This window comes from Lontra canadensis, unplaced genomic scaffold (assembly GCF_010015895.1).
Source record: "Lontra canadensis isolate GAN:19392208 unplaced genomic scaffold, GSC_riverotter_1.0 scaffold176, whole genome shotgun sequence".
NCBI classification, from domain to species: Eukaryota; Metazoa; Chordata; class Mammalia; order Carnivora; family Mustelidae; genus Lontra; species Lontra canadensis.
The window spans coordinates 1,421,747-1,446,386 of NW_022631170.1; the positions used below are offsets into that span (position 1 = coordinate 1,421,747).

General features: G+C 36.1%; 2 protein-coding genes and 1 pseudogene across 2 annotated transcripts; all 3 read right to left on the reverse strand.

Annotated features, from left to right (window-relative positions):
* Positions 1 to 6,552: 6,552 nt before the first annotated feature.
* LOC116860411 (olfactory receptor 8J2-like) lies at positions 6,553 to 7,500 on the reverse strand. Its single transcript, XM_032846466.1, has one exon. The coding sequence runs from the start codon at positions 7,498 to 7,500 to the stop codon at positions 6,553 to 6,555; it is 948 nt and encodes a 315-aa protein (XP_032702357.1).
* Positions 7,501 to 8,689: 1,189 nt separating this feature from the next.
* Positions 8,690 to 16,188, reverse strand: LOC116860495 (annotated as a pseudogene).
* A 7,004-nt stretch (positions 16,189 to 23,192) lies between these two features.
* LOC116860441 (olfactory receptor 8K3-like) lies at positions 23,193 to 24,134 on the reverse strand. The gene has a single exon (XM_032846497.1). The coding sequence runs from the start codon at positions 24,132 to 24,134 to the stop codon at positions 23,193 to 23,195; it is 942 nt and encodes a 313-aa protein (XP_032702388.1).
* Between the last annotated feature and the right edge of the window lie 506 nt (positions 24,135 to 24,640).

Below are 24,640 nucleotides of genomic sequence, written 5' to 3' on the forward strand. Positions count from 1 at the left end.
CCACTGGTCTTTGCTAATTATTCAGAGTAACTGATTTCCCAACTGAGGAAATATATATATCTGTATATATATTCAACCGTTTTCTTTAGTTATTTTCATTGTATTCACTCAAATATCTGGATCTAAGTAGATCATTTCTTTGATACATAGTATAATCATCTATGAATTACATAAAGTTTCAGTGTTTTCCACAATGACCTCTTCCATATTTTAAATCTGAGGATAAAGACAAAAAACCCATTACACATGACCTATAGTGTGTTAAAAATTCAGGAATATTTTCACTAACTGTCATAAAATATCCTCAAGAAAACCAGTTATTTTCAAATAAATATTTTCATTAACTGCAAAAAAAAAGTTAAGAAGGAATAAAAATTATGAATATGTGTATAATGTTAGTTTCCTTTTTTTTTTTTTTTTTTACTTAAGGGAGTAAACTGAGTAAATGAACCCTAACACAACATCCCATTTGCCTGCTCATCATAATTCCACACATGTAGCTCCTCCACAAAAGTTGATAAAGGTTCTTAAATAAAGAATTACAGCTTTATAAAATGAATATAATGTATGCTTTGAAGTGCACACGCAGGGTGTTATATAACTAATTTTACTTCAAGATTCTCCCTCAACTACATGTTTTTGAATTTTATTTTTTACTTATACGTCAATGTTTTGCTAGTCTCTGTTTAATAAAATTGCCATAATCTGTCTCTGACCCCATTTACTATAGGTTTGCTGCCATAGTAATAGGCATTTAATTAGTTCCCAACTTGTGACTTCTACATGCATCACTACAGTTAACGACTTGTGTGTGCGGTCCCCACTGACCCATGTATGAATATGTCATAATAGCTCCTGGGACCCTGCTTTGGGATAAAATGAGCACATTCCTTTATTTACACAAGGATGGATCTATTCCAAGATCTCTTTTATCCACACACATTCCACCATCAGTACATACCACTTCATACTGTGGACATCCAACTTATGAATATATATTGCTTGAAGGGATTGTAAAATTTGCAGCAAATAATTAGATATACTTTATAGAGCTAATATTGTTTTCTTTGATTTAATACACTATTTTTTAAAGGAACCCAAATATTCATCTCAATTTGAAATGGAAAAATACACTAAGTATAACCCAGGTCAACAAAGGAGTTCAGAAATAATAATAGAGATAGATACACATTAATTTTTTTAAAGATTTTATTTATTTATTTGACAGACAGAGATCACAGAGAAGCAGGCAGAGAGAGAGGAGGAAGCAGGCTCCCCGCTGAGCAGAGATCCCAATGTGGGGCTTGGAATCATGACCTGAGCCAAAGGCAGACGCTTTAACCCACTGAGCCACCCAGGCGCCCCAGATACACATTAATTTTAACATAATATTACTATTTGAATGTCTATGGCAGTGATAATGCAGATGAAGTAGTTGTTGAAGTGTACGAACATTGACACACACCTGGACTTATACCTTATAGCAGAGTGGGTGGGAGGAGACTTCCAGATTCTGTTTTCCTCCTGGGCATGTGCTTAGCTAATTTCTCATCCTCCTGGTGGGTGTGGAGAAGTTGCTGGGCTGTAGCCTCCTTGTGGGCAGCCAATCTCCAGCCCTGCTGTGTGCTAGTCCTGAGTGTCTCCCATAGTGCCTTTATCTTTCAAAGTTTGTAATTCCCTATAGTTTAAGCATGAAATGCAGATAAAATTCTGAAAAATTGTGAGAGAGGAAGCAAACAAAAAGAAAAGTGATTATAATATAAAGGAAGATGTCACAGGTATTAAGGGAATGTTAGCTTGCACCCTATTGACTATCCATTGGTCTCAAGGCAATATTTTGAGCAAACATACATTAATATGGAAGTTTTTTACTTAAGTATTTAATAAGGGTTTTAAATTGATATATAATCTGAGTACATGTCTTAAATTAATCACTTTGTGATTGGGTAAACGTTAATTTTTATCATTCAGTAATCTGTTAGTTCTTTGAAATATGAATTTTAGTGTTGTTTTTTTTTTAATCATTACATTTTCTGACACCTATGGCTCAAATTATGTTTGTGACTTGGAATTAAGAAGTAGATATTTTGATATTTACATTTTAGTTAACCCAAATCATGTACATTTTGTGAGGTGAGGTAAGAGTTTGTATCAAAGATTGATGACAAATTTTTGGTAACAAAATTTTTCCAACCTAGTTGACGGTTGTTGTTTGTATAAGTACTTTTATGTATTGAAAGAGTCAAAACCAATTATGGACAGGTGTGTAGAACAGGGTGTGACAACTGGTGGCATTATTTATTGCATGGTCTTAGGCTTTATAAGTAATAGTTCTGTTTAATAAAAGGAAAAAAATTCTGTAGCTTTTAACTGAGACAGAAAAGTAAGGAGGGACAGAGAGAATGAGTAAGAGAAATGCACCGTATTAGGTTAAGATCCAATATATATGAGGGATAAAAGAAGTACAGTGGAGAATTATTTTGTGGTAGAGTAGTTAAGTTTATCTAAGCAGAAGGAGACCTGACCTAGCATAGAAACCTCTATTTTGTCTCCTGCCACCCATATCTGCAGTGATTTCTACTTCTTTTTTGAATGGTTTTTTTGAAATAATTTTTTTTTTCCTTTCCATGGAGGTAGCTTGTAGAAATAGCCATTTGGAAAACAGAGATGATAGATGTGCCATATGGCATGTAGACATCTGATGAAGTCTTACGGACTTGCGGGAAGATGGCATTTGCAACTGAAACCAAACTTATGTAGACTTTAGGGTATGGGGCATGGCCAGCAATCCCTACACCTATGGATGAAAGATTACTCCAGACTTTCCTGTGAAAGTGAGGAAAAAGCAAGGGACTTAACATTCAGAGATGAAGACCCTTTGCTCTTCTTCGCTGTCACCTTTATTCGTGCTTCAGGATAATCGGGAATTTTTATTACTCTCTTGAGCAGTGATGTGTGACAAGAAGTGTTACAGAAAATAGAAGAGTTTGATTACTGGAAAGTTACAATGTGCTGATCAGCATGTTCTGGGACTTCTGCTAAACATAACTTTAGGGGACAATGCACACATCTCTTAGTCCACAGGACAGCTGTTTGTGCTAATAAAGCTTCGGGGAAGCTTTCACCTGGCAAAGTGGTCACCCAGGCCTCAGCATTCCAAAGGCCAATGCCCTTCTCTGGAACCTTCCATTGCCCCCAGTGGCCTCCATGTTACATTTTAGCAAGCCAGTTATTATGGATGATTTCATGCTCTACATTAATCCCAACATTAAGGGATAAGAAAATCTCCATTGGAAGACTAATTGTGTATAAGTGATATGTGAGCCCATGTATATGTATGCATATCATTTGGAACCTTTAATCAAATACTTTCTACTTACCTTCAAAAGGACTATGTGTATAGATTGTTTAGGACAAATTTTGTAGCTAATGTAGAGAGCATAACTAGTGTAAGCTTTTGTGACACTACTCCATTGAGTACCAGTCAATGAGACATGAAGACTTTGGATTGTCCAGTTTCATAAAATACGCCAATATGGATATAGATATTTGAGGCAGAAATGGGTTCTCTACCCTAACAAAGATTCTCAGAACTGTGAACATGGTGCCTTCCACATGGAGATTTGCTGGTGTGATTAAGTTAAGGACCTCCAGATGGGGATGCTGTCCTGTACTCTTATGGGTGGGACCAATGTAATCCCAAGAAGGAGAGAGAGATAAGACAGTCCAAGTCAGAAGGACCTGTGACAGTGCAAACAGAGGTCAGAGTAGCAGGGTCACTGCTTAGAAGGGGTTGCCAAGCAAAGGATGAGAGTTGCCTCTAGAAGCTGGAAGAGGAAAAGAAACAGATTCTTCCATGGCAGTCCAGAAAAGAACACAGTGGGCTGACATCTTGATTGTAGCCCAGTGAGACTCATTTTGAAATTCACACCTCCAGAACTATGGGATAAGTTCTGCTATATCAAGCCATTGAGTCATTGGTGATTTGTTATAGTGGCCCTGGGAAACTAATACACGTGACAACGTCATTATTTTTAGAAAATGCATATATGTATTTGTGACAATACCATGCTGTCTTGATGATCACAGTAATATAGCCTGAAGTCAGGCATTGTGATGCCCCCAGGCTTGGTTTTCTTTTTCAACATTCCCTTGGCGATTCGGGGTCTTTTCTGGATCCATACAAATTTTAGGATTGTTTGTTCCAGCTCTGTGAACAATGTTGAAGGTGTTTTGATAAGGATTGGTTTGAAAGTGTATCTTGCTCTGGCAGCGTTGACATTTTCACAGTATTCTAATCCATGAGCATGGAATGTTTTTCCATCTCTTTGTGTCTTCCTCAATTTCTTTCATACGTGTTCTGTAGTTTTTAGAGTACAGATCCTTTACCTTTTTGGTTAGGTTTATTCCTAGGAATGCAACTGATTTCTGCCATGTTACTGAATTATTGTAGGAGTTCTGGTAATTTTGGGGTGGAGTCTTTTGGGTTTTCCATATAAAATATCATGTAATCTATGAAGAGAGAGAGTTATACTGAGTAGCATGGGTGCTTGAAAGAGCTGGGAAAACTGCACAGAGAAATCAGAATGTGTTTTAACAATAAAACCACTAATAACATGTTTTGGTTAAGATTGTACATAAAATAGATCAAAGCACATTATGTGATTTTCAACTTTTCAAGATTCATTGCATTTTTCCAAGTAGTGTTGAATTTATTTTGAATACTTTATTTTTATGTATCTAATTGTTGTAAATTTATGTTATATAAATGATGATGATAGACTTATTGATATTTGTATATGCTTATTTTTGCTTATCATTTTAAAAAATTAAACTTTTGTGCTTAAAACAAATAAAAGTTTCACAGGGGTTTATTTTATGGTATGAGTTCTTTTATTTATTTATTTAAATTTCTTTTCAGTGTAACAGAATTCATTGTTTTTGCACCACACCCAGTGCTCCATGTAATACGTGCTCTCCTTAATAACCATCACCTATATGAGTTCTTTTAAATAAAATCCTAGGATGTAAAATAAAAAGAAAATACTTCTATGTAAATCAAGTTAAAAGGTAGAAAACACTTAGGTTTTCATTTTCTTGACTTTAATTCATTGAATAAAACACATAAGATTGGTAGACATGCAAGTGTGACTTTAGCCCTGTTTCTCCAATTCTGTTTGTGGAACTAGACTCAAAGACAATGCCTATCTGCTGAGGAATATACTTCCCCAGTTGTATGTATGTAGGCTGGTACCGCCAAATACAGCCATAGTCAGGTAAACCAAACAAACAGAAAATAAATTATCTATACTATATACTTTTATATATTTATAAATAATAAAATTTAAAAATCCTAAAGGCTAATGCTATTAAGTTATTGCCAATTTTGTCTGTGGAGACCAGGAATATCCACCATACAGTGTGACTCTTCTGTTTTTGGCTAGCTATTCTGCTCATTAAAGTTAAGAATTAGCTTATGAAACTGAGTGTCGCAATTCCTGTGTTTGACTTATTTCTGAGTTCCCTGAAATTGTCATAAATCTGCATTATTTCCAGGCATTGCCTAACCTATCATGGCATTCCCCATTTCTCTCATGACATTGTAGTTCACAGCATTTTGCATATACAGACAGAAATAAGGCACAGAATGACAAGTAACATTTATGTATATATCATATTTATTTATTTATTGGCTGTACTGACTTTGAGACTTGGTGTCACTTTGAGGGCAATGACTTTTTTTCTTTCATTTTCTAATATTTTCCTCCAAAACACTACACAAAAATTCTAAAAGAAGTGTTATTTGCTGTAAAGTTTTTATACCACAGATGATTACCTCCACACAATGTTAAGGAGGAAAAGAGGATTAGAGAAAATTAATTTTATATCATATTGAGATAAATATCAACATTTTGCTTTGTGCACATGCACATGTGAGCAAAATCAACAGTGGAATCCCCTTTCATACGTTTTCTTCTGTTTCGTCACATGGCCTATTTCCATGTAAATCTAAGCATTTTTGTTTAGTCTTCATTTTCTCCTGAACAGAAATGATATAAATATGATAAAAATGATATAAATATGTGTTATGTACAAGATAAAAATGGATTCTAAAAGGTTAAGAAATTGAAAGATAAAATAAATGAAAGTAAAATAAAACTTCTATCAGTTGAACAAAACAGATTTGTGGCAAGTAAGATGACCTGACTCAACCACATTCTAAGAAATGTTTCTCTCATAACTTCTTCAGCTCTCAGACTTCCTCTTTCATGGCTAGAAATTATAAAAACCCAGTAGTGAGTTGTGTTGCACCTTAAAATGTATTTATTTTGGAATTATTGCTTACTACTTAAATAAATGTACTTTCTTTGGTCAACTAATACATCTTTGTATTAGCAAAAATTAAGTATTTGAGGTTGCAATAGAAAGGATTAAGATTTTCTTATTGGAATCCATGGAATTTTTGGCTATTTATTACCTCTGCATTTAATAGAGATTAGCTTTTCTGGAGTAAATACAAACCCTTAAATAAAAACTCTTGTAGTTTTAAATTTACATCAATTTGGAAGCCTGCCATGGGTTATTTAGGAATCTCTTGAATGCATCCTTTACATCTTTATTCTTTAGGCTGTATATGAGGGGATTCAGCATTGGTATCACCAGGGTGTAGAAGACAGAGGCTATTTTATCAGTACATAAGGAGTGGTTGGACCTCGGTTGCAAATACATGAAGAGAAGGGTCCCATAGAACACAGTGACAGCCATCATGTGAGAGGCACAGGTGGAAAAGGCTTTTCGTCGGCCCTCTGAGGAACGGATCCTCAAAATGGCAAGGACAATGTTGAAGTATGATGTTAGAACAATACTCATAGAGAAAAACAAGTTGGTCCCTGCAGAGGTAAACACTATTGTTTCTGGGATGTAGGTATCAGAACAGGACAATGCCAACAAAGGGACAGTATCACAGTAAAAATGATCGATTACATTGGAAGAACAGTATGACATGGAGAACACATAGGAGGAGACAGTCAGTGCTGTGGTCAGACTGTAGAGGTAATTGAGGGACACCAGCAGTATGCACATCTGTGGAGAGACCACCACCATGTAGAGCAGGGGCTTGCAAATAGCCACGTAGCGGTCATAGGCCATTGCAGCCAGCATGAAAGTCTCACCAATAATGAAAACTAAGAACCCACCCAGCTGGGCTGCACATCCATAGTAGGATATGGTTTTCTTTGTAACCAAGAAGTTTATCAGCATTTTGGGGGCAATGACAGTAGAATCGCCAAGATTGATGATAGCCAAGTGCCTGAGGAAGAAGTACATGGGTGTTTGGAGCTGAGAGTCAACACTAGTGAGGGTGATGATGCCCAGGTTCCCTGCCATGGTCAGCCCATAGATCAGCAGGAAAACAAAGAAGAGTGGAATCTGGAGGTCTGGGTGATCTGAGACTCCCATGAGAATGAACTCAGTCACCTGGGTGAGATTTTCTGAGGCCATTTATTTTGTTGTTCTCATCCTCTAATGGGAAAATGAAAGGGAAGTAATAGATGGTAAGTAAATTTTTCTGGCAGATGCAAGATTGTAAACCATTTTATTTAAGTGGGATTATTTCTGTTCATAATTAAAGATATCAGTTTTATTTGTATTTCTCCTAGTCCTTTTAAAATATTCAGAAACATAAACTTTGTAGGTACCAATTTCATGTTGCTAGAACTGCTGTACCAAGCTATCAATTTTTCACTTCTGTGTTAGATATAATTCATATTCATTGAATATATATTAATATACTTTAGTGTATATATTAATATTTATATGTATATTTTAAACATAGTAATCACAATATTGCATGAATATATATTTACATATATACAAACGTGCTTGTGTATATGTATTCAATGATAAAAGATAGTTATGGAGTAGAAGTTGTTGAGCCAGAGTGACTTCCAGTGACTTTCAGTTATTTTTTTCCTTAGACGCCACTAGCTTTGTCTTTGGCTTATAACCTGTTATCAACCTTGGAAATTTTCTATTTCTGTCCAAAATACTTTGTGTATGCTGGGTTTTCCTTCACTTTCTACTATCACTTTCTATCTAATGATCAATGCTGCTTCAGCTGCCCACCAACTGACTACACCTCAGTAATCTTGTTTTTTTTTTTTTTTTAAGATTTTATTTATTTATTTGACAGACAGAGATCACAGGCAGAGAGGCAGGCAGAGAGAGAGGAGGAAGCAGGCTCCTTGCTGAGCAGAGAGCCCGATGCGGGGCTTGATCCCAGGACCCTGAGATCATGACCTGAGCCGAAGGCAGCGGCTTAACCCACTGAGCCACCCAGGCGCCCCAGTAGTCTTGTTTCTTAGTGTCAATAAGAAACTGATTTTTTTTAACTTAATCACATTTCCTTTCTTCTGCCAAATGAACTCTCCTTTCTACTACTCCAACCTCTACTTGCTCAGATGCTGCTTTATCATGGTTTTCTGGCAGCTCGCTCCTTTTTTCTTTCTCTCTCTTTCTTTTTCTTTCTCCCTCCCTTCTTTTCTTTTCCTACCTTCCTTCCTTCTTTTCTTTTTTTCCTTCCTCCCTCCCTCCCTCCCTTCCTATCTTTTTTTTTTCCTTTTTCTTCTTTCTCTCTTTTTCCCAGTTTGTACTTATTTCTTTTAAAATGTTTAAAGCCTATTTTCACGTTTCACAAAATATTACTTGTATGTTTGATTTCCTCAAGTTTGATCACTTTGTGTTCTTTGTGCAGAGAACTCTAAGGTGAAGAGTGTTAACATTATTCAATATGTAGTGTACTCTGGGCCCAGGACTATGCTAGCCATTTCAAAATAATGATCTCATTATTCAGCAAAAGTGTCCTAGAAGGTGGATGTAGTTATCTCTATGTCTGACTGAACAGTTGAAGCTCAATGAGCCTAAGTCATGTGAAGAATCTATATAGGATATTGGTGAATGGTATGGTTTTATGGTTTTGTTTTACTTTATGTGTTTTGTTTGCTTGTTTGTTTGGCCAGTTGGTTGGTTGGGTGTTAGGCCACCAGTTACTAGCTGTGTGATTTTTATTAAGTATTTATATCCTTGTGTTGTATGAATGTATTGAGATACTAGGCAAGCAAGTATTATTAGTACAGTTTGTTAACAATGAATGCAGAATAATTGGTACTATCAGTTCTTGTTATTAGCATGTTTTAAATGATTTTTCTAATGTTTCCTGTTTGTGTCCCAGTGACTCATTCCTCATTCTACCCCATTAGGTAGTTTTATAGTTGAAATGGGAATAGTAAGTGAATTATAATTTTGTGTATCTAGGCAACTGGGACATGTGATTTCTAGCTACATATGTAAAAACAAATCAGGCCGTGTTCCCCTGCAAACTAATTCTTTCTTAAATCTGTGGTGTTTGTTTAATCAAAGATATTTTAATACCTACATTAGGTATGTCTAGTCAGGTTATACAACTGTGTTGCAGTAGATATCCCATATCTCTTTTCACTTACCACCACATCTGAAAAGAAGTGCATAGGTAAACTTCTGGTGGAAAACACAGTGGCAACACTCACTTTAAACAAAACATTTCCTGTTTAAACAAAACATTTTAATTTGACTGAAACTGAAACAGTGAATGTTTCAGTTCATTTCACTGAACATGAAAACCGTTCAGAGTGAACTGTTTTCATGTTCACTGTTTTACTCTGAGATATAATACATTCAATAACTTTATCCTTAATTTAGCAAAGTAAAAACAAAACAAGACAGAACAAAACAACAATAGCCAAAATCTTGGATTATGGATGTGAATTCATGCAGTTAGCTCCAAAGAGATATATTTGTGTGTATAATTACCTGTTCTTAATTTCTTCTTCTATAGAAATAGTACTAATGGCAAAGCTAGGATTGCGTTTTTGTCTTTTGATAAGTATATGTCACTGAATTAAAGTATTTTTCTCCTGTTTCTTCAGAAAGGTTTCAGATTTGTTTCTGATAAAGTTATGTCAGATTTTTACATATATTTTTTCAAGTTTGTTTTTGAAAATAAATATTTCATAAGTCTGCCAAAATGTTAACATGTCAGGAAAAGAACTTAAAAAAATGTACCTAATATTCATCATTTATATTACTATTTGGCCAAGAAGCCATACTGAAAATGTTTTAAATAGCTACTGAAATGATTTCAAGAAATATTCTATTGGTCTCTAACTGTACAATTTGTCTTAAACTTATTTATACCTGAGTTGTGTTCGGGACAAACTGCACCTTGACAGGAGCTGTCAGTGTCCACCAGCATCCGAAAGCCTCCCAGCTGACATCAGGGAACCTTTCCACCATAGGCTTTGTCACCCTGGACAATGTGAACATCAGGGAAGGGAGAAACTTCTTTTTCTTGATGTTAAACAATTTAGAAGGTCTGTCTTGGAGAAGAAATCAGATATTTCAAATCACTTAAGATTCCCGTTCAGTAGAGAGTGCCTTCAAAAACATCAGTTCTGCCAGCTCTAAAGCAGAAACATTCCCCTTTATCCTAAGGTAAAATAGAATCTTCGTTGTTCTGTGGAAATGATCACACTAATTTATCATCAGGGGTGCTGGGGACCACACTTTGAGTCATTTCTCTGTCCCTTTCACTTAGCATTCAGAGAACAGAGATTTAAGTCCTCAGAAGAGAACGGAAAAGATATTTCAGTCCTGAGTCTGATTTGAATCCATAAAGCTCCCAAGATACATGGTCTTCACATCCAGGATGAGTACTAAGTAAATGGTTGGGGTGAACTTACCTGTCCAGAGATCTGCTGAGACCCACTGTGAAGGTTCTGCAGGAGGCACGCTGAAGAAATTTACCTGTGTCTGAAGTTTCTGAGGAGCAGCACACTAAAATAAGCTCACTCATGGGTTCAGTCCCTACACATGAAAACAGGAATGCCCAGATAAAGTTCTGATTCCTCAGGGAAAGAAAGACCAATTATGCAAGTCTCCACACAGGAATTGCACCCAGAGAGTGAAAATGTGGGGCCAGACTAGGGATTTGCTTAGATGATCCTATTGAGTAACAATCTCATGCAATGATTCACCCTTTGGGTGTTTGTTTCTTTTGAATTGTCCCCTGTGGTGGTTAAGAAGTGTGGCTGCTGGCCCTGGGTGGAGAAAATCCAACAGTTGGAAAGCCCAGGATTCTGGCTCCAGTGTTCCATTTTACTGTGAATGTTGGGAATAGAACTGAAGGCAAAGGCTCCATTCTGGTCAAAAACAGGACCTGGTGTAGTTGCCATAAGAGTCATTCAAGATGTTCACAGTAATAAGAAGACTAAATTTCAGTCATTCTAGAGACTTTTAGAAGGTATCCATCAAATGCCTGGTCCTAATTCTTGTTTTTAATTAAAATTATTTGATGGAAAATGAATTTTTTTATATAGTCTGTGATATTTCCCCACACATGTATAAGTACTGTAATTAAATATTGATAACATTTTATTTTATTTCTTGTGTGGGATTTTCTAGTCTGTTATCTTTTTAAGTGAAAAAGGTATGTCTAAATAGTTTGTCTTTGTATTAGTAACCTCTAAAATACTACCCAAGAAAGAGTAGGTGTTCAAAGATATTTGCTGACTTACTGACTGATGCAATGGATGATGAGTAAGTGAATGAGTCAATATAATATCCACCTTAAAATTCTGAAATAAAATATGAGGTTTTGATTTCAGCTCCAGCATCTATCTTTAATATGATATTAACTCATAAAGAAACAGTGATAACCTGCATAACGTTCTCTAGAATATTCACTACTTTAGGGCAGGACACTTCATCTCAGAGTTTCTAACATAGGTATAGCCCATTCTAGGTTCTACCTTTTTTTTTTTTTTAAGATTTTATTTATTTATTTATTTATTTATTTATTTGACATAGAGAGAGGATCACACACAGGCAGAGAGGCAGGCAGAGAGAGAGGGCGAAGCAGACTCCTGGCTGAGCAGAGCCTCATTCAGGGCTCAATCCCAGGACCTGAGATCATGACCTGAGCTGAAGGCAGAGGCTTAACCCACTGAGCCACCCAGGGACCCCTAGGTTCTACCATTTTTGAAGTAACAGTCAAATTGTGGACCATCAGGAGGAAATAACAAAGATATTTACACATCTTAAATTACTATGAGGATGAATTGAAATCCTTGAGGTCCTTTCCAAAGTCCAAGTATTCACAGGAAGGTTGTGTTGTTGCCTCCTCTGAAATGTCATTTGTAGATTATCTGTCATGTTACCAAAGTTAGTCTGTACCCTGGTCAGTCAATAGGACTTTATTCCCTCATCAGTTCTGCCAACTTCCCTGTGTATTTAGCTTTTTTTAGAAAAAAAAGTATTGCCTTTACACTTTCCATTTTTATTGATGCTTTATTTTACAATTTGTTCTCTCATTTGAGCTTTATTATTTATTGCACAAGAAGTATTGCCCACTTTTTAAATTGTGAGTATAATATCAAATAAACTTAATTTGGTTAAACATAAAATTCTAAGATAGGACAGGATCATCATGGATCACAGAATTTTACCTTTCAAACTACTTGTAAAACACACACACATGTCTACATACCTATACATACACACACATATATATGTGCAGGTAATGACATTATAGATTTTTTATTTTAATACCTCATATAGATGGCATCATGTAGTATTTGTCCCTCTGTGACTAGCTTATTTCATTTAGTATAATGTCTTCAAGGTTCATCCATACTGTCTTTTTTAAAAAATAAAATGTATTTACTGTTATATTTTTGGATACATAAATTATATATAATATCACTAGTTATGCGGTTTTAAAATTGTGCATGTATATATAATTTAACTTATATATATTCTCGATAATAATTTTTCTATTATATGCAATAAAATAATACCCTTTTCAATTTGCTTATGACATCCTGCCAGGAATGGCTGGCAATCCCTGTACCGATGGATGAAAGATTACTCCAGACTTTGCTATGAAAGAGAGGAGAAGGCAAGGGGGTCAATGCTCAGAGACAAAGACCCTTTGCTCTTCTTTGCTCCCACCTTTATTAGTGCTTCAGGAAAATCATAAGTCTCTATGACTCTGTTTTTCAACGTAGTGATGTGTGACAGGGGTCTTACTGGAACTAGGAGGGTCTGATTATGGGAAATATACAATATGCTAATCAGTGTGTTCTAGGAGTTCTGCTAAACATAGCCTAGGATACTGTGCATACATCTTTTAGATCACAGGACAGCTGTTTGGGCTAAAAAGCATTGGGGAATGTAACTCCCTGCGCCATTCCTATGTGAGTGGTCATGCACGACTCAGCATTCCAAAAGTTTGTGCCCTCCTCCAAAACTTTCCATTATCCCCAGTGGCCCCCATGTAACATTTTATTTTTTTATTTTTTAATTATTTTTTTTAAATTTTTTAATTTCTTTTCAGCTTAACAGTATTCATTGTTTTTGCACCACACCCAGTGCTCCATGCAATCTGTGTCCTCTCCAATACCCACCACCTGGTTCCCCCAACCTCCCACCTCCCGCCCCTTCAAAACCCTCAGATTGTTTTTCAGAGTCCACAGTCTCTCATGGTTCACCTCCCCTTCCGATTTCCCTCAACTCCCTTCTCCTCTCCATCTCCCCTTGTCCTCCATGTTATTTGTTATGCTCCACAAATAAGTGAAACCATATGATAATTGACTCTCTCTGCTTGACTTATTTCACTAAGCATAATCTCTTCCAGTCCCGTCCATGTTGCTACAAAAGTTGGGTATTCATCCTTTCTGATGGAGACATAATGCTCTATAAGTGTATATGGACCACATCTTCCTTATCCATTCATCCACTGAAGGGCATCTTGGTTCTTTCCACAGTTTGGCGACCGTGGCCATTGTTGCTATAAACATTGGGTACAGATGGCCCTTCTTTTCACTTCCTCTGTATCTTTGGGGTAAATACCCAGTAGTGCAATTGCAGGGTCATAGGGAAGCTCTATTTTTAATTTCTTGAGGAATCTCCATACTGTTTTCCAAAGTGGCTGCACCAACTTGCATTCCCACCAACAGTGTAAGAGGGTTCCCCTTTCTCCACATCCTCTCCAACACATGTTGTTTCCTGTCTTGCTAATTTTGGCCATTCTAACTGGTATAAGGTGATATCTCAATGTGGTTTTAATTTGAATCTCCCTGATGGCTAGTGATGATGAACATTTTTTCATGTGTCTGATAGCCATTTGTATGTCTTCATTGGAGAAGTGTCTTTTCATATCTTCTGCCCATTTTTTTATATGATTATCTGTTTTGTGTGTGTTGAGTTTGAGGGGTTCCCCATGTAACATTTTAGCTAGCCAGATATTATGGATGATTTCATGCTCTATATTAACTCCAACAACATCCTTTATGAAGTTTCAAATTTGGTGTACTCACATTATTAGTTTGTATTTATTTGCAAATTACCTAACTTTAAAAAAAAATAATTAACTGAAGGATTCTTCTAATTTTAAATGATCTGAAAATAATAGCAATGTAATTATTTGTTTTTCATAATAAATATTACTTTGGAATAAAATTGACTTTACATAGTCACAATAGCCCGTTTTTGATTTTTTGCCATAAACTGCCTTTTCTTATAAAATTGGATCTCCTTTTATATCCTTTCATCTTTCTACTCCTGGCCTGATTCTTTCTCATTACTTGTTTTGCCACATGTAAATCTTCTCTACACCATGTTATTCAGATGCAAGTTGTTACTAGTTTACTATATACGAATGTACCTCTTAAAATGATATATTTTGTAGGTAATTAAATTAATGTATATTATAACCCAAATGTCTCTTTCTGCAAGTTCATTTAGAAATATGACTGGTACATAGAAGTCCATCTCTAAATATATGTTGACTTTAATTATCTTTGCTTTCCCCGCCCAAGGAATATAACAAAGCTTAATGTTGATAACTGAATTCATAGAAACCACATAGTATAGTCAATTGAGAAGATATTGCATACTTTTCCCCACATCTTTGTCCTGCATATTTTACCTCTTTGTTCCTCCAGCTATAGATCAAGGGATTCAGCAGGGGCATAGCAATGGTGCAAAGTATGGACGCCACTTTATCAGTGTCAAAGTAATGACTTGGCTCAGGTTGCATATACATAAATATCAAAGTCCCACAGAACACTGTGACTACTGTCATGTGGGACCTGCAGGTGGAAAAAACCTATGCTGTATTATTCATTAATACATGAATGATAATAAATTAATTAACTTATTATTACTTAAGTAATAAGTGATTATAATTAATAATTTTTATATGCAACATATATTTAGAGATTGACTTCTATACACCCATCCTATTTCTAAGTGAACTTGCAGAAAGAAACATTTGGGTTATAATATACATTAATTTAATTACCTGCAAAAATTATAACACTTTGTTAAGCAGTACATTCATATATAGTTAACCAGTAACAACTTGTGTATGAATGACACAGTGTAGATAAAAAGCCGAGTTCACCCTGATGATGGCTACCGGGATTAGCAGGTAAGATGCAAGAACTATCAGAAGCAGTAAAATCAAATTTAAAACAGAAAATCATAATCGTCAATTCAATTTTATGCGTATTTGAGCAGAACGAAGATAACAACGGGAGATTGTCACAGTAGAAATGACTTACAATCTTGTAGCCACAGAAGGATAAATTAAAAAGTTTTATGGTGACTAGAAGAGAAACAAATGTGCCAGAGAGATAGGGGATTGCCACAGCACCTGACACATCCTTTGTGCCATGATGTCAGGGTAGAGTGGAGGGTTACAGATGTCCATGGCAGGGATTATAGGACAGCTGATAGAATGAACAGCTCAAAACAATGAACATAAATAATGTGGAAAGCTCCCATGTGGTGCAGGAACAAGAGATGGTATTTGTTTCCTCAATAAAACTTACTAAACCTTTTGGGTGCCCCGGTTGTTGAATAACCCAGGTATGAGTGAAAAGCCAGGAATATGAGGAAGAAGTACATGGGTGTTTGTAGCACAGAGTCCATCTTGGTGAGAATGATCAAGCTCAGGATACCCACCACTGAGACCAGGCAAACAGTGAGATTGGGTCCAACCAATGGAGCCTGCAGTTTAGGGAGTCCTGTGATTCCCATTAGAATGAATTCTTTCCACAATGTTAGACTGTGTTCGTCTATGCAGGCCATTTGGGAAACCTACACTGGGAGTAAATAAAAAAATAATTGTTAACTTTCATGACATATGACTGACATTGTTATAAATGTTTAAAGGCTGACATCTTGCATTTATGGTCTGAGTTTTGTTTTGTTCTGTTTTTTTTTTTTTTTAATATCAACCTTGGTTATACATTGGAATTTTCTGGAGAATTTAAAGATTTTATTTATTTTTTTATTTGACAGACAGAGATCACAAGTAGACAGAGAGGCAGGCAGAGAAATAGGGGGAAGCAGGCTCCCTGCTGAGCAGAGAGCCTGATTCAGGGCTCGATCCCAGGACCCTGACATCATGACCTGAGCTGAAGGCAGAGACTTAACCCACTGAGCCAACCAGGCGCCCCTGGTCTGAGCTTTAATTGCCTGTTCAAACACCTGGAAGTTCAATTCTCTCTCTCTTAGCTCAGCTGATTCTTTATAGCTTTCTTGAGTATGACACCAAAAGCACAAAAAACAAAAGTAAAAACTCCTAAATTGGACTTTATCAAAATGTAAAAAAAGATGAGTTTTATGCATCAAAGGAATTTATTAAAGAATGAAAAGATGACCCATATAATGGGAAAAAAATTGCAAACCTTATATCTGTTAAGGGCCTAGTATATAAAATATCCAATGGACTCTGACAACTCAACATCTCAAAGAAAAATTACCCAAATTAAAATTAGGCAAAAGACTTGAACAGACATTTCTCACTGAAAATTTACAAATGCCGATACGCACATGAAAAATTTTCAATGTCTTCAGTTATCAGAAAAAATGCAAAACAAAACCACAATAAGATACCACTTCATCTGTTTTAGAGTGATTTACAAAGGAAAGACAAGAAAAATTGCAGAGACTGGCAAAGATGTAGAGATTCGAACCTTTGCATATTGTTGGGAAAATAAGATGGCACAACCACTGGGGAAGCATGTAGATGGTTACTCAATAAGTTAGCATACAATTATTATTATGATCCAATAATTCCATTCTTTGATAGGTACCCAAAGGTATTGGCAACCCCAAATGTTCAAGAAAATCTAACCTAAGTATAGAGGTGAGAGAATTAAACCACTTCCCTGTCCTGCCCCTCCCACTGCCAAATACAGCTATCTACACTGAATTAAGTGACAATGAGTATATCCTCCAATTAAAGATCTATAAAATATGTATTAAATGCATATACTTAAATATCAAAGCAATTTTCAAGGGGGAATAAAGGGAGTTTCAGAAAAATCTTTTTTTTTTTTTTTTTTTTAAGATTTTACTTATTTGGTGAGAGAGCACCAGTGGAGGGAGGAAAGGACACGGGGAAAGAGTCAAGCAGACTCCCCATGAACTAGGAGCCTGATGTTGGCTCAATCCCAGGACACTGAGATCATGACCAGAGTTGAAGTCAGATGCTTAACTGACTGAGCCACACAGCTACCCCTAGAAAAAGCTACTAAATAAAGAAGTGGAAAAGAATCCTCAATTTTAGGCAAAATAAATATTACTGCTTCAAAATTTTATAAGAATTCTTTTTACCTAAATTTGTATTTGTACATCTTTTAATCTTGGAGTTCTGATCTCCATTATATGTGCATTGAGTCATTCAAGGGACAATCTCATGTCATTTCAGAAACTCTTCCAAGGCTTGTAGGTAAGGAAGCAGGGCAGTCCTCTTACTAATCAGACTTTGTAGTGTGATGGAGACATAGCAAGGCTGTAATCGTTTGTTTTTGCCTCACCTCCAACTAAAAGTGATTTACGAAGTTCATTGGTACATCTGGGAAACACATGGCATACTGGAAACAGAAACTGCAAGTATTTTTTTTTAAGATTTTATTTATTTATTTGACAGACAGAGATCACAAGTAGGCAGAGAGGCAGGCAGAGAGAGAGTGGGGAAGCAGGCTCCCTGCTAAGCAGAAAGCCAGATGCGAGGATCGATCCCAGGACTCTGGGATCATGACCTGAGCTGAAGGCAGAGCCTTTAACCCACTGACACACACAGGCACCCCAGAAATTGCAAGGATTATAAACATACTGAGATAATCCTTTTACTTGAGAAGTAGCTGGAAATCAGTATGGAAATGTGTTATTATTTGACCTTAAGAATTCTGAGAAACATCCAAATAACTACATATAACGATATCATCTTTGACATTTTCTTAAGGATCCAAATGAAAGAAAATAATCATGACAATCTTCAGGTCTTTGTTTTAAATTTTCTTAATAAAGCTCCCTTTTCAGAGAATTTTTTTTTAACTATTCAGAGAGTACAAACTTCCTGCATCATAGCAAATGTCTAGCTTTCACCAAAAATTGCAAGAAAGTTGTGTACACCCTTGTGTTTGCCCAGAAACTTCGATTATCAAAGAGAATAATTAAAGAGATAGCTAAATCAGTGCGGGAGGTGGGGTATAAGACACTAATGAGGTCCTGAAGGGTCCCTGGTCTGAGTTAGTCACAGAGACACGTGTAGTCCACTCCCCTCTGAAGGGGACTGTCTGTGCTCGCATCCATTCCTAACACAACCGGTGAAGAAGGTGGTATGGGTGTCTTTCTTAAATTGACGCTGTCCCTGAGGAGAAAACATGCAAGTTCATTGCGTCTAAAGCATTCAAAAGCATCAAAGGAAGTAGTGATATCTCCGCTAATTATACAGGGCATCCATATATTCCACTACAAATAAAATTCTGTTAGGTACCTTTCCATACACTATCTCCTGGTGAAGTCTTTCTACTGCAACCCAGAGATGTGGAATCAAATCATTGTATGTGTAGGAAAGGTATTTTCATTTTTTCTCCCAACCCTTAATTGACTCCTGTTAATAAAGTGGCTTTTGAGGACTTTTCTGTCCAGGGACATAATAAAGATGTTTGAATGATGTTTTCTGAATCATTAAAAAAATTACATGTAATAATAATACATAGGTGCAGCTGTTTTCCCCTTTTTTGTAGTGTTTTAAACTTTTTATTGAAGTCTAATATACATATTAAGATGCATACATACATCAGGCATTTTTACAAATCCAGCACAAATACATAATCAGAAACCAGATTAAACTGCTATCATAATAACAAAAATAAGACATAAAGAGGTCCCCAGAAGAATCCTTCATTTTCTGATCACACGCACACACACACACACACACACATGCACGGATAACCATTATTCTGCCTTCTAACAGCATAAATTATTTTCATGCATTTTTGTTAACTTATATAAATAAATAATATGTGTGTATTTTTTGTGTCTGACTTCTTTCAAGCAGTATACTATTATAGGTAGTTCTAAATTGCTCATTCTCATGTCTATGTACAGTGCCATTTTATGACTATACCACAAATTATTTATTCATTGTGCTATCATCAAATGTTAGAATTAGTTTGAATTTTCAGGCTTATGACTAGTGATATAAACCTTCAAAATGGTAATTAAAGGCAGATCATTCCACATCCTTCACAACCACAGAAATATTTAATCTAGATTGGCTTATTCTTGAATCTATTTCTATTGGGTATATCCTTCACACTGAAATTATTGAGTTGTGGATACACTTATTCAGCATTAGTAAATAGTGCCTAATGTGTTTACAGAGTGGTTGTATTAATGCACAATCCTACTACCAGTGAGAATAGTTTTGAGTAATCAGTATCCTTGTCAAGATTTAGTATTTTCCATCATTTTCTTTCTCACCTTTGTAGATAATGTGTATGAGGATCATTATAGTTTTAGTTTGTGTTATTCTAATGCTGAATGAAATTGAGAACATTTTCATGTATTTTATGGCCATTTAGATATTTTCTTTTGAAACATGGTTGTTAATATCTTTTGTCATCTTTGCATTGTATTTCATGTGAACTATTTATGGATTTGTAACAGTTACTTTTATGTTTTGCCCACGAGTCCCTTTCAGCTCTCTGATTCCGTAAGTCTGATAAAGGTATCCTCTCCCGCTTCCCTATGACCCTGCAATTGCACTAGTGGGTATTTACCCCAAAGATAGATGTAGTGAAAAGAAGGGCCATCTATACCCCAATGTTCATAGCAGCAATGGCCACGGTTGCCAAACTGTGGAAAGAACCAAGATGCCCTTCAACGGACAAATGGATAAGGAAGATGTGGTCCATATGCACTATGGAGTATTATGCCTCCATCAGAAAGGATGAATACCCAATTTTTGTATCTACATCGATGGGACTGGAAGAGATTATGCTGAGTGAAATAAGTCAAGCAGAGAGAGTCAGTTATCATATGGTTTCACTTATTTGTGTAGCATAACAAATAACATGGAGGACATGGGAAATGCAGAGAAGGGAGTTGAGGGAAATTGGAAGGGGAGGTGAACCATGAGAGACTATGGACTCTGAAAAACAATCTGAGGGTTTTGAAGGTGCGGGGGATGGGAGGTTGGGGGAGCCAGGTGGTGGGTATTATGGAGGGCACATATGGCATGGAGTACTGGGTGTGGTGCATAAACAATGAATTCTGTTATGCTGAAAAGAAATTAAAAAAAAAAAAGGTATCCTCTCCCACTATGAGAGTTTCCTTTCACATTATGAATATTGATGAACAGGATTTCCATGTAAAATTCAATTAATCATTTTAAATCTTAGGTAGCTATTGTTTTGTGTGTTCTGTTTAAAATGTTGTACATATTTCTATATTGCAAAGATGTCCCACTATGATCTCTTTTCAAATGTTATTGCCTTTCACATTTAAATCTTTAATCCAAGTAGAATTGATCCTATATAGGTCCTGGGTATGTGTCAAGACTATTGTTTTTCTCAAAATAGTATATTAATTACCTAATAGCATTTATTGAAAAGATCATACTTTCTTTTTAGGAAAATAGTGATGTATCTGTCACATGCTAGGTGACAATATACATGTGGATCTGTTTCTGAAGTCACCATTCAATTCCATTGATCAATTAGTCTGATTTTTGGAAAATGTTACCTTTTTTTTTAATTGAAGTGCAGTTGACACATAATGTTACATTAGTTTCAGACGCACAACATAGTGAATCAACATGTTTATACATTATGTTATGTTCACCACAAGTGTAGCTGTCATCCGTCTTCATACAATGCGACTAAAATACGATCGACCATATTTCCTATGCTGTGACTTTTATCCTGTAACTCACTCATTCCATAACTGGAAGTCTGTATCTTCCACTCCCCCTTACCCATTTATCCCTTCACTGTATTTCCCTCCCCTCTGGCAACCATCAGTTTGTTCTCAGCATTTTTGGGTATTTTTCCTGTTTTTTGTTTGTTTTGTTTTCTATACTCCATATATAAGTGAATTCATATAGTATTTGCATTTTTCTGATTGATTTCATTTTCCATAATGCCCTCTATGTCTGTCCATGTTGTCACAAATAGCAAGAGTTCCTTCTTTTTTATTCCAATATGTATGTTTTTATCCATTCATCTATCAAGGACTACTTGGACTGCTTCTTTATCTCAGCTACTGTAAATAATGTAGCAATGAACAAAAGACTGTGCATATCTTTTTGAAGTCCTGTTTTGTTTCCTTTGGGTAAATATCCAGAGGTGAAATTACTCGATCATATGATATTTTCTATTCTTAATTTTCAGAGGAACCTCCATACTATCTTGATAGTGACTATGCCAATATTTTCTTAATTGCTATAGCTTTGTGATAGATCATGAAATCTAGTGGGATAACTCCTGCAGATTTATTCTTTCTCCAAGACTGTCTTTAACTTTTAGACATTTTGCTTTTCCTAATAAATTTTAGAATCAGCTTTCATCTTTCTAAAAGGTAGAAGAAAAGACAAAGAAGGAAGGAAGAATTATTTAAAAAAAGTTTAAATAGTTTCAAAAATAGTTTTAAAAATGATCTGGTTTTATTAAAGGAATTGATATGTGTTTTAGAATATGTCTGTGTTCTTTCTTCTTCTAAGATATTCTGGATCCTTTCCCAAAGCATTTGTATAGCATATGCCACATTTATGTCTTACTTAATATGAGCAATGTTTTAGTTTCCAGCAAGAAAATCATGCAAATCCTTCATTACAATTTTCCCTAGGTATTATACAGTTTTTATCTCCAATATAATAGGTGGTTCAAAATTATATTTTTACCTGTTTTTTCTAGCATATAGGAAAAAAAAAAAAACACCTAATCTTTCATATGCTGAACTTATATGCACCAAACTTACAAACTCCACTCATTATTTCTAACGTTTCAGCATGAAGAGTTGTTTTAAATTTTTAATGTACAGAATTATGCTTTCTGAGAATAATCGCACTTCTATTTTTGCCTTCCTAAGTATATACAGGTATACAAATTAACACGTAACAGAATCTGAGCTGCCAACACCACACGGGGATAAAATTAAAATATCATTAAGGCAGATATTGTTGATTGTTCATTGATGTGTATATTCCCTCCACAAAATAATAAGTGCCATCTCTCCTATGCTAATGCCAGTGGGATGGGCATATTTACTTAATATTAAATGAAAGACACAAAACACCTTTTAAAAAAGATTAAGCTGAGATGTATTTTTTTTAAGATTTTATTTATTTATTTGATAGACAGAGATCACAAGTAGGCAGAGAGGCAGGCAGAGAGAGAGGAGGAAGCAGGCTCTCTGCTGAGCAGAGGGCACGATGCGGGGCTCGATCCCAGGACACTGGGATCATGACCTGAGCCGAAGGCAGAGGCTTTAGTCCACTGAGCCACCCAGGCGCTCCTAAGCCGAGATGTATTTTAATCAAAACCAAAGTTGTCTTTGATCATCACCCAAGTACTTTGCAATGTGAGAATGGTGATCTGTATATCAGTCTCTTGCACTGAAACCAAAGTTGGTAACAGAAAGATGATCACTACTGAAATATCTAGAAGTTGAAAACAGGAAAAAAATTATTTCTAGTTTTCTATGACTTTTACACACGGGTGCTTCCTAAGCCCTGTGACAAGAACTAAACAGTAGTCTCTAACCTAATTTATTATATGCATTGTTTATTTTGAACTCTACATAGGCAGTGCATGCCAGTTTTTCCATATCCTATGTAGGGCACCTTTAACCTCTTTGTTCCTCAAGGTGTAGATCATAGGATTCAGCATAGGTATAATCAAAGTGTAAAATACAGAGACAATTTTATCAGTATCAAAGGAATGATTTGTTTGAGGCTGCAAATACATGAAGAATAGAGTGGTGTATAATACAAGGACCACTGTCAGGTGAGAGCCACAGGTGGAGAAGGTCTTGTGCCTGCCCTCTGCAGAGTTCATCCTAAGGATGGCCATAAGGATTAGGATGTAAGACACCAGCACTACTAGAAGGGATGAAACCAAATTAAATGCTGAAAAGATCAGTATTATCAACTCAATATCATGTGAGCTTGAGCACAGCAAAGTTAACAAGGGAAGACTATCACAGTAAAAATGTCTAATGACATTATGGCCACAGAAGGATGACATAAAAATCTTTTTGGTGATTATCACAGAAAGAAAAGCACTGTAGACATAAGGGATGACTACCAGCACCCAGCACACCCTTTGTGATATAACAATCGTGTAGAGCAGAGGGTTACAGATAGCCACATAGCGGTCATAGGCCATTGCTGACAGAATGAAAAATTCACTGATGATGAACAAGAGGAAGAAAGCCAGCTGTGTAGCACACCAGTTATAGGGGATTGTATTTTGATTAGCTACAAAATTTACTAACATTTTGGGTCCCACAGCAGTTGAATAACCAAGATCAATGAAAGCCAGGTGTCTGAGGAGGAAGTACATGGGTGTTTGAAGCCTGGAGTCCATCTTGGTGAGGATGATCACACCCAGGTTGCCTACCACTGAGACTGTGTAGATGATGAAGAAGAGCCCAAAGAAGGGAGCCTGCAGCTCCAGACGGTCCGTGATTCCCATTAGGATGAATTCTGTTAGCACTGTTAGATTTTGTTTGTTCATCCAGGCTGTTAAGGAAAATTGCTGTGGGAACAACCATCACAAGAGTCATTAGGTTTCAGGAGACAACATCTATTGACATTTTAGGAGCCAAAGTCATTGTGGGTAAGATAAACTTAATATTTTAGATGGGTTAATTTAAAATAAGACTCACCTCCATCATTAAACCTGGAACCAAATTTAAAAAGTGTTACAACTGGGGGTAGGAGTCAAGATGGCGGAGAAGTAGCAGGCTGAAACGACATCAGGTAGCAGCTGATCAGCTAGATAGCTTATCAAATCATTGCAAACACCTACAAATCCAACAGGAGACCGAAGAGAAGAAGAGCAGCAATTCTAGAAACAGAAAATTGACCACTTTTTGAAAGGTAGGACTGGTGGAGAAGTGAATCCAAAGTGACAGGAAGATAGACTGCAGGGGGAGGGGCCAGATCCTGGCAAGTGGTGGAGCAATGGAGCACTAAATCAGGACTTTTAAAAGTCTGCTCCACTGAGGGACATCGCTCCAG

Coding starts and splice junctions, on each gene's coding strand:
- LOC116860411 (XM_032846466.1), bottom strand. CDS start 7,500: ATGGCCTCAGAAAATCTCACCCAGGTGACTGAGTTCATTCTCATGGGA.
- LOC116860441 (XM_032846497.1), bottom strand. CDS start 24,134: ATGAACAAACAAAATCTAACAGTGCTAACAGAATTCATCCTAATGGGA.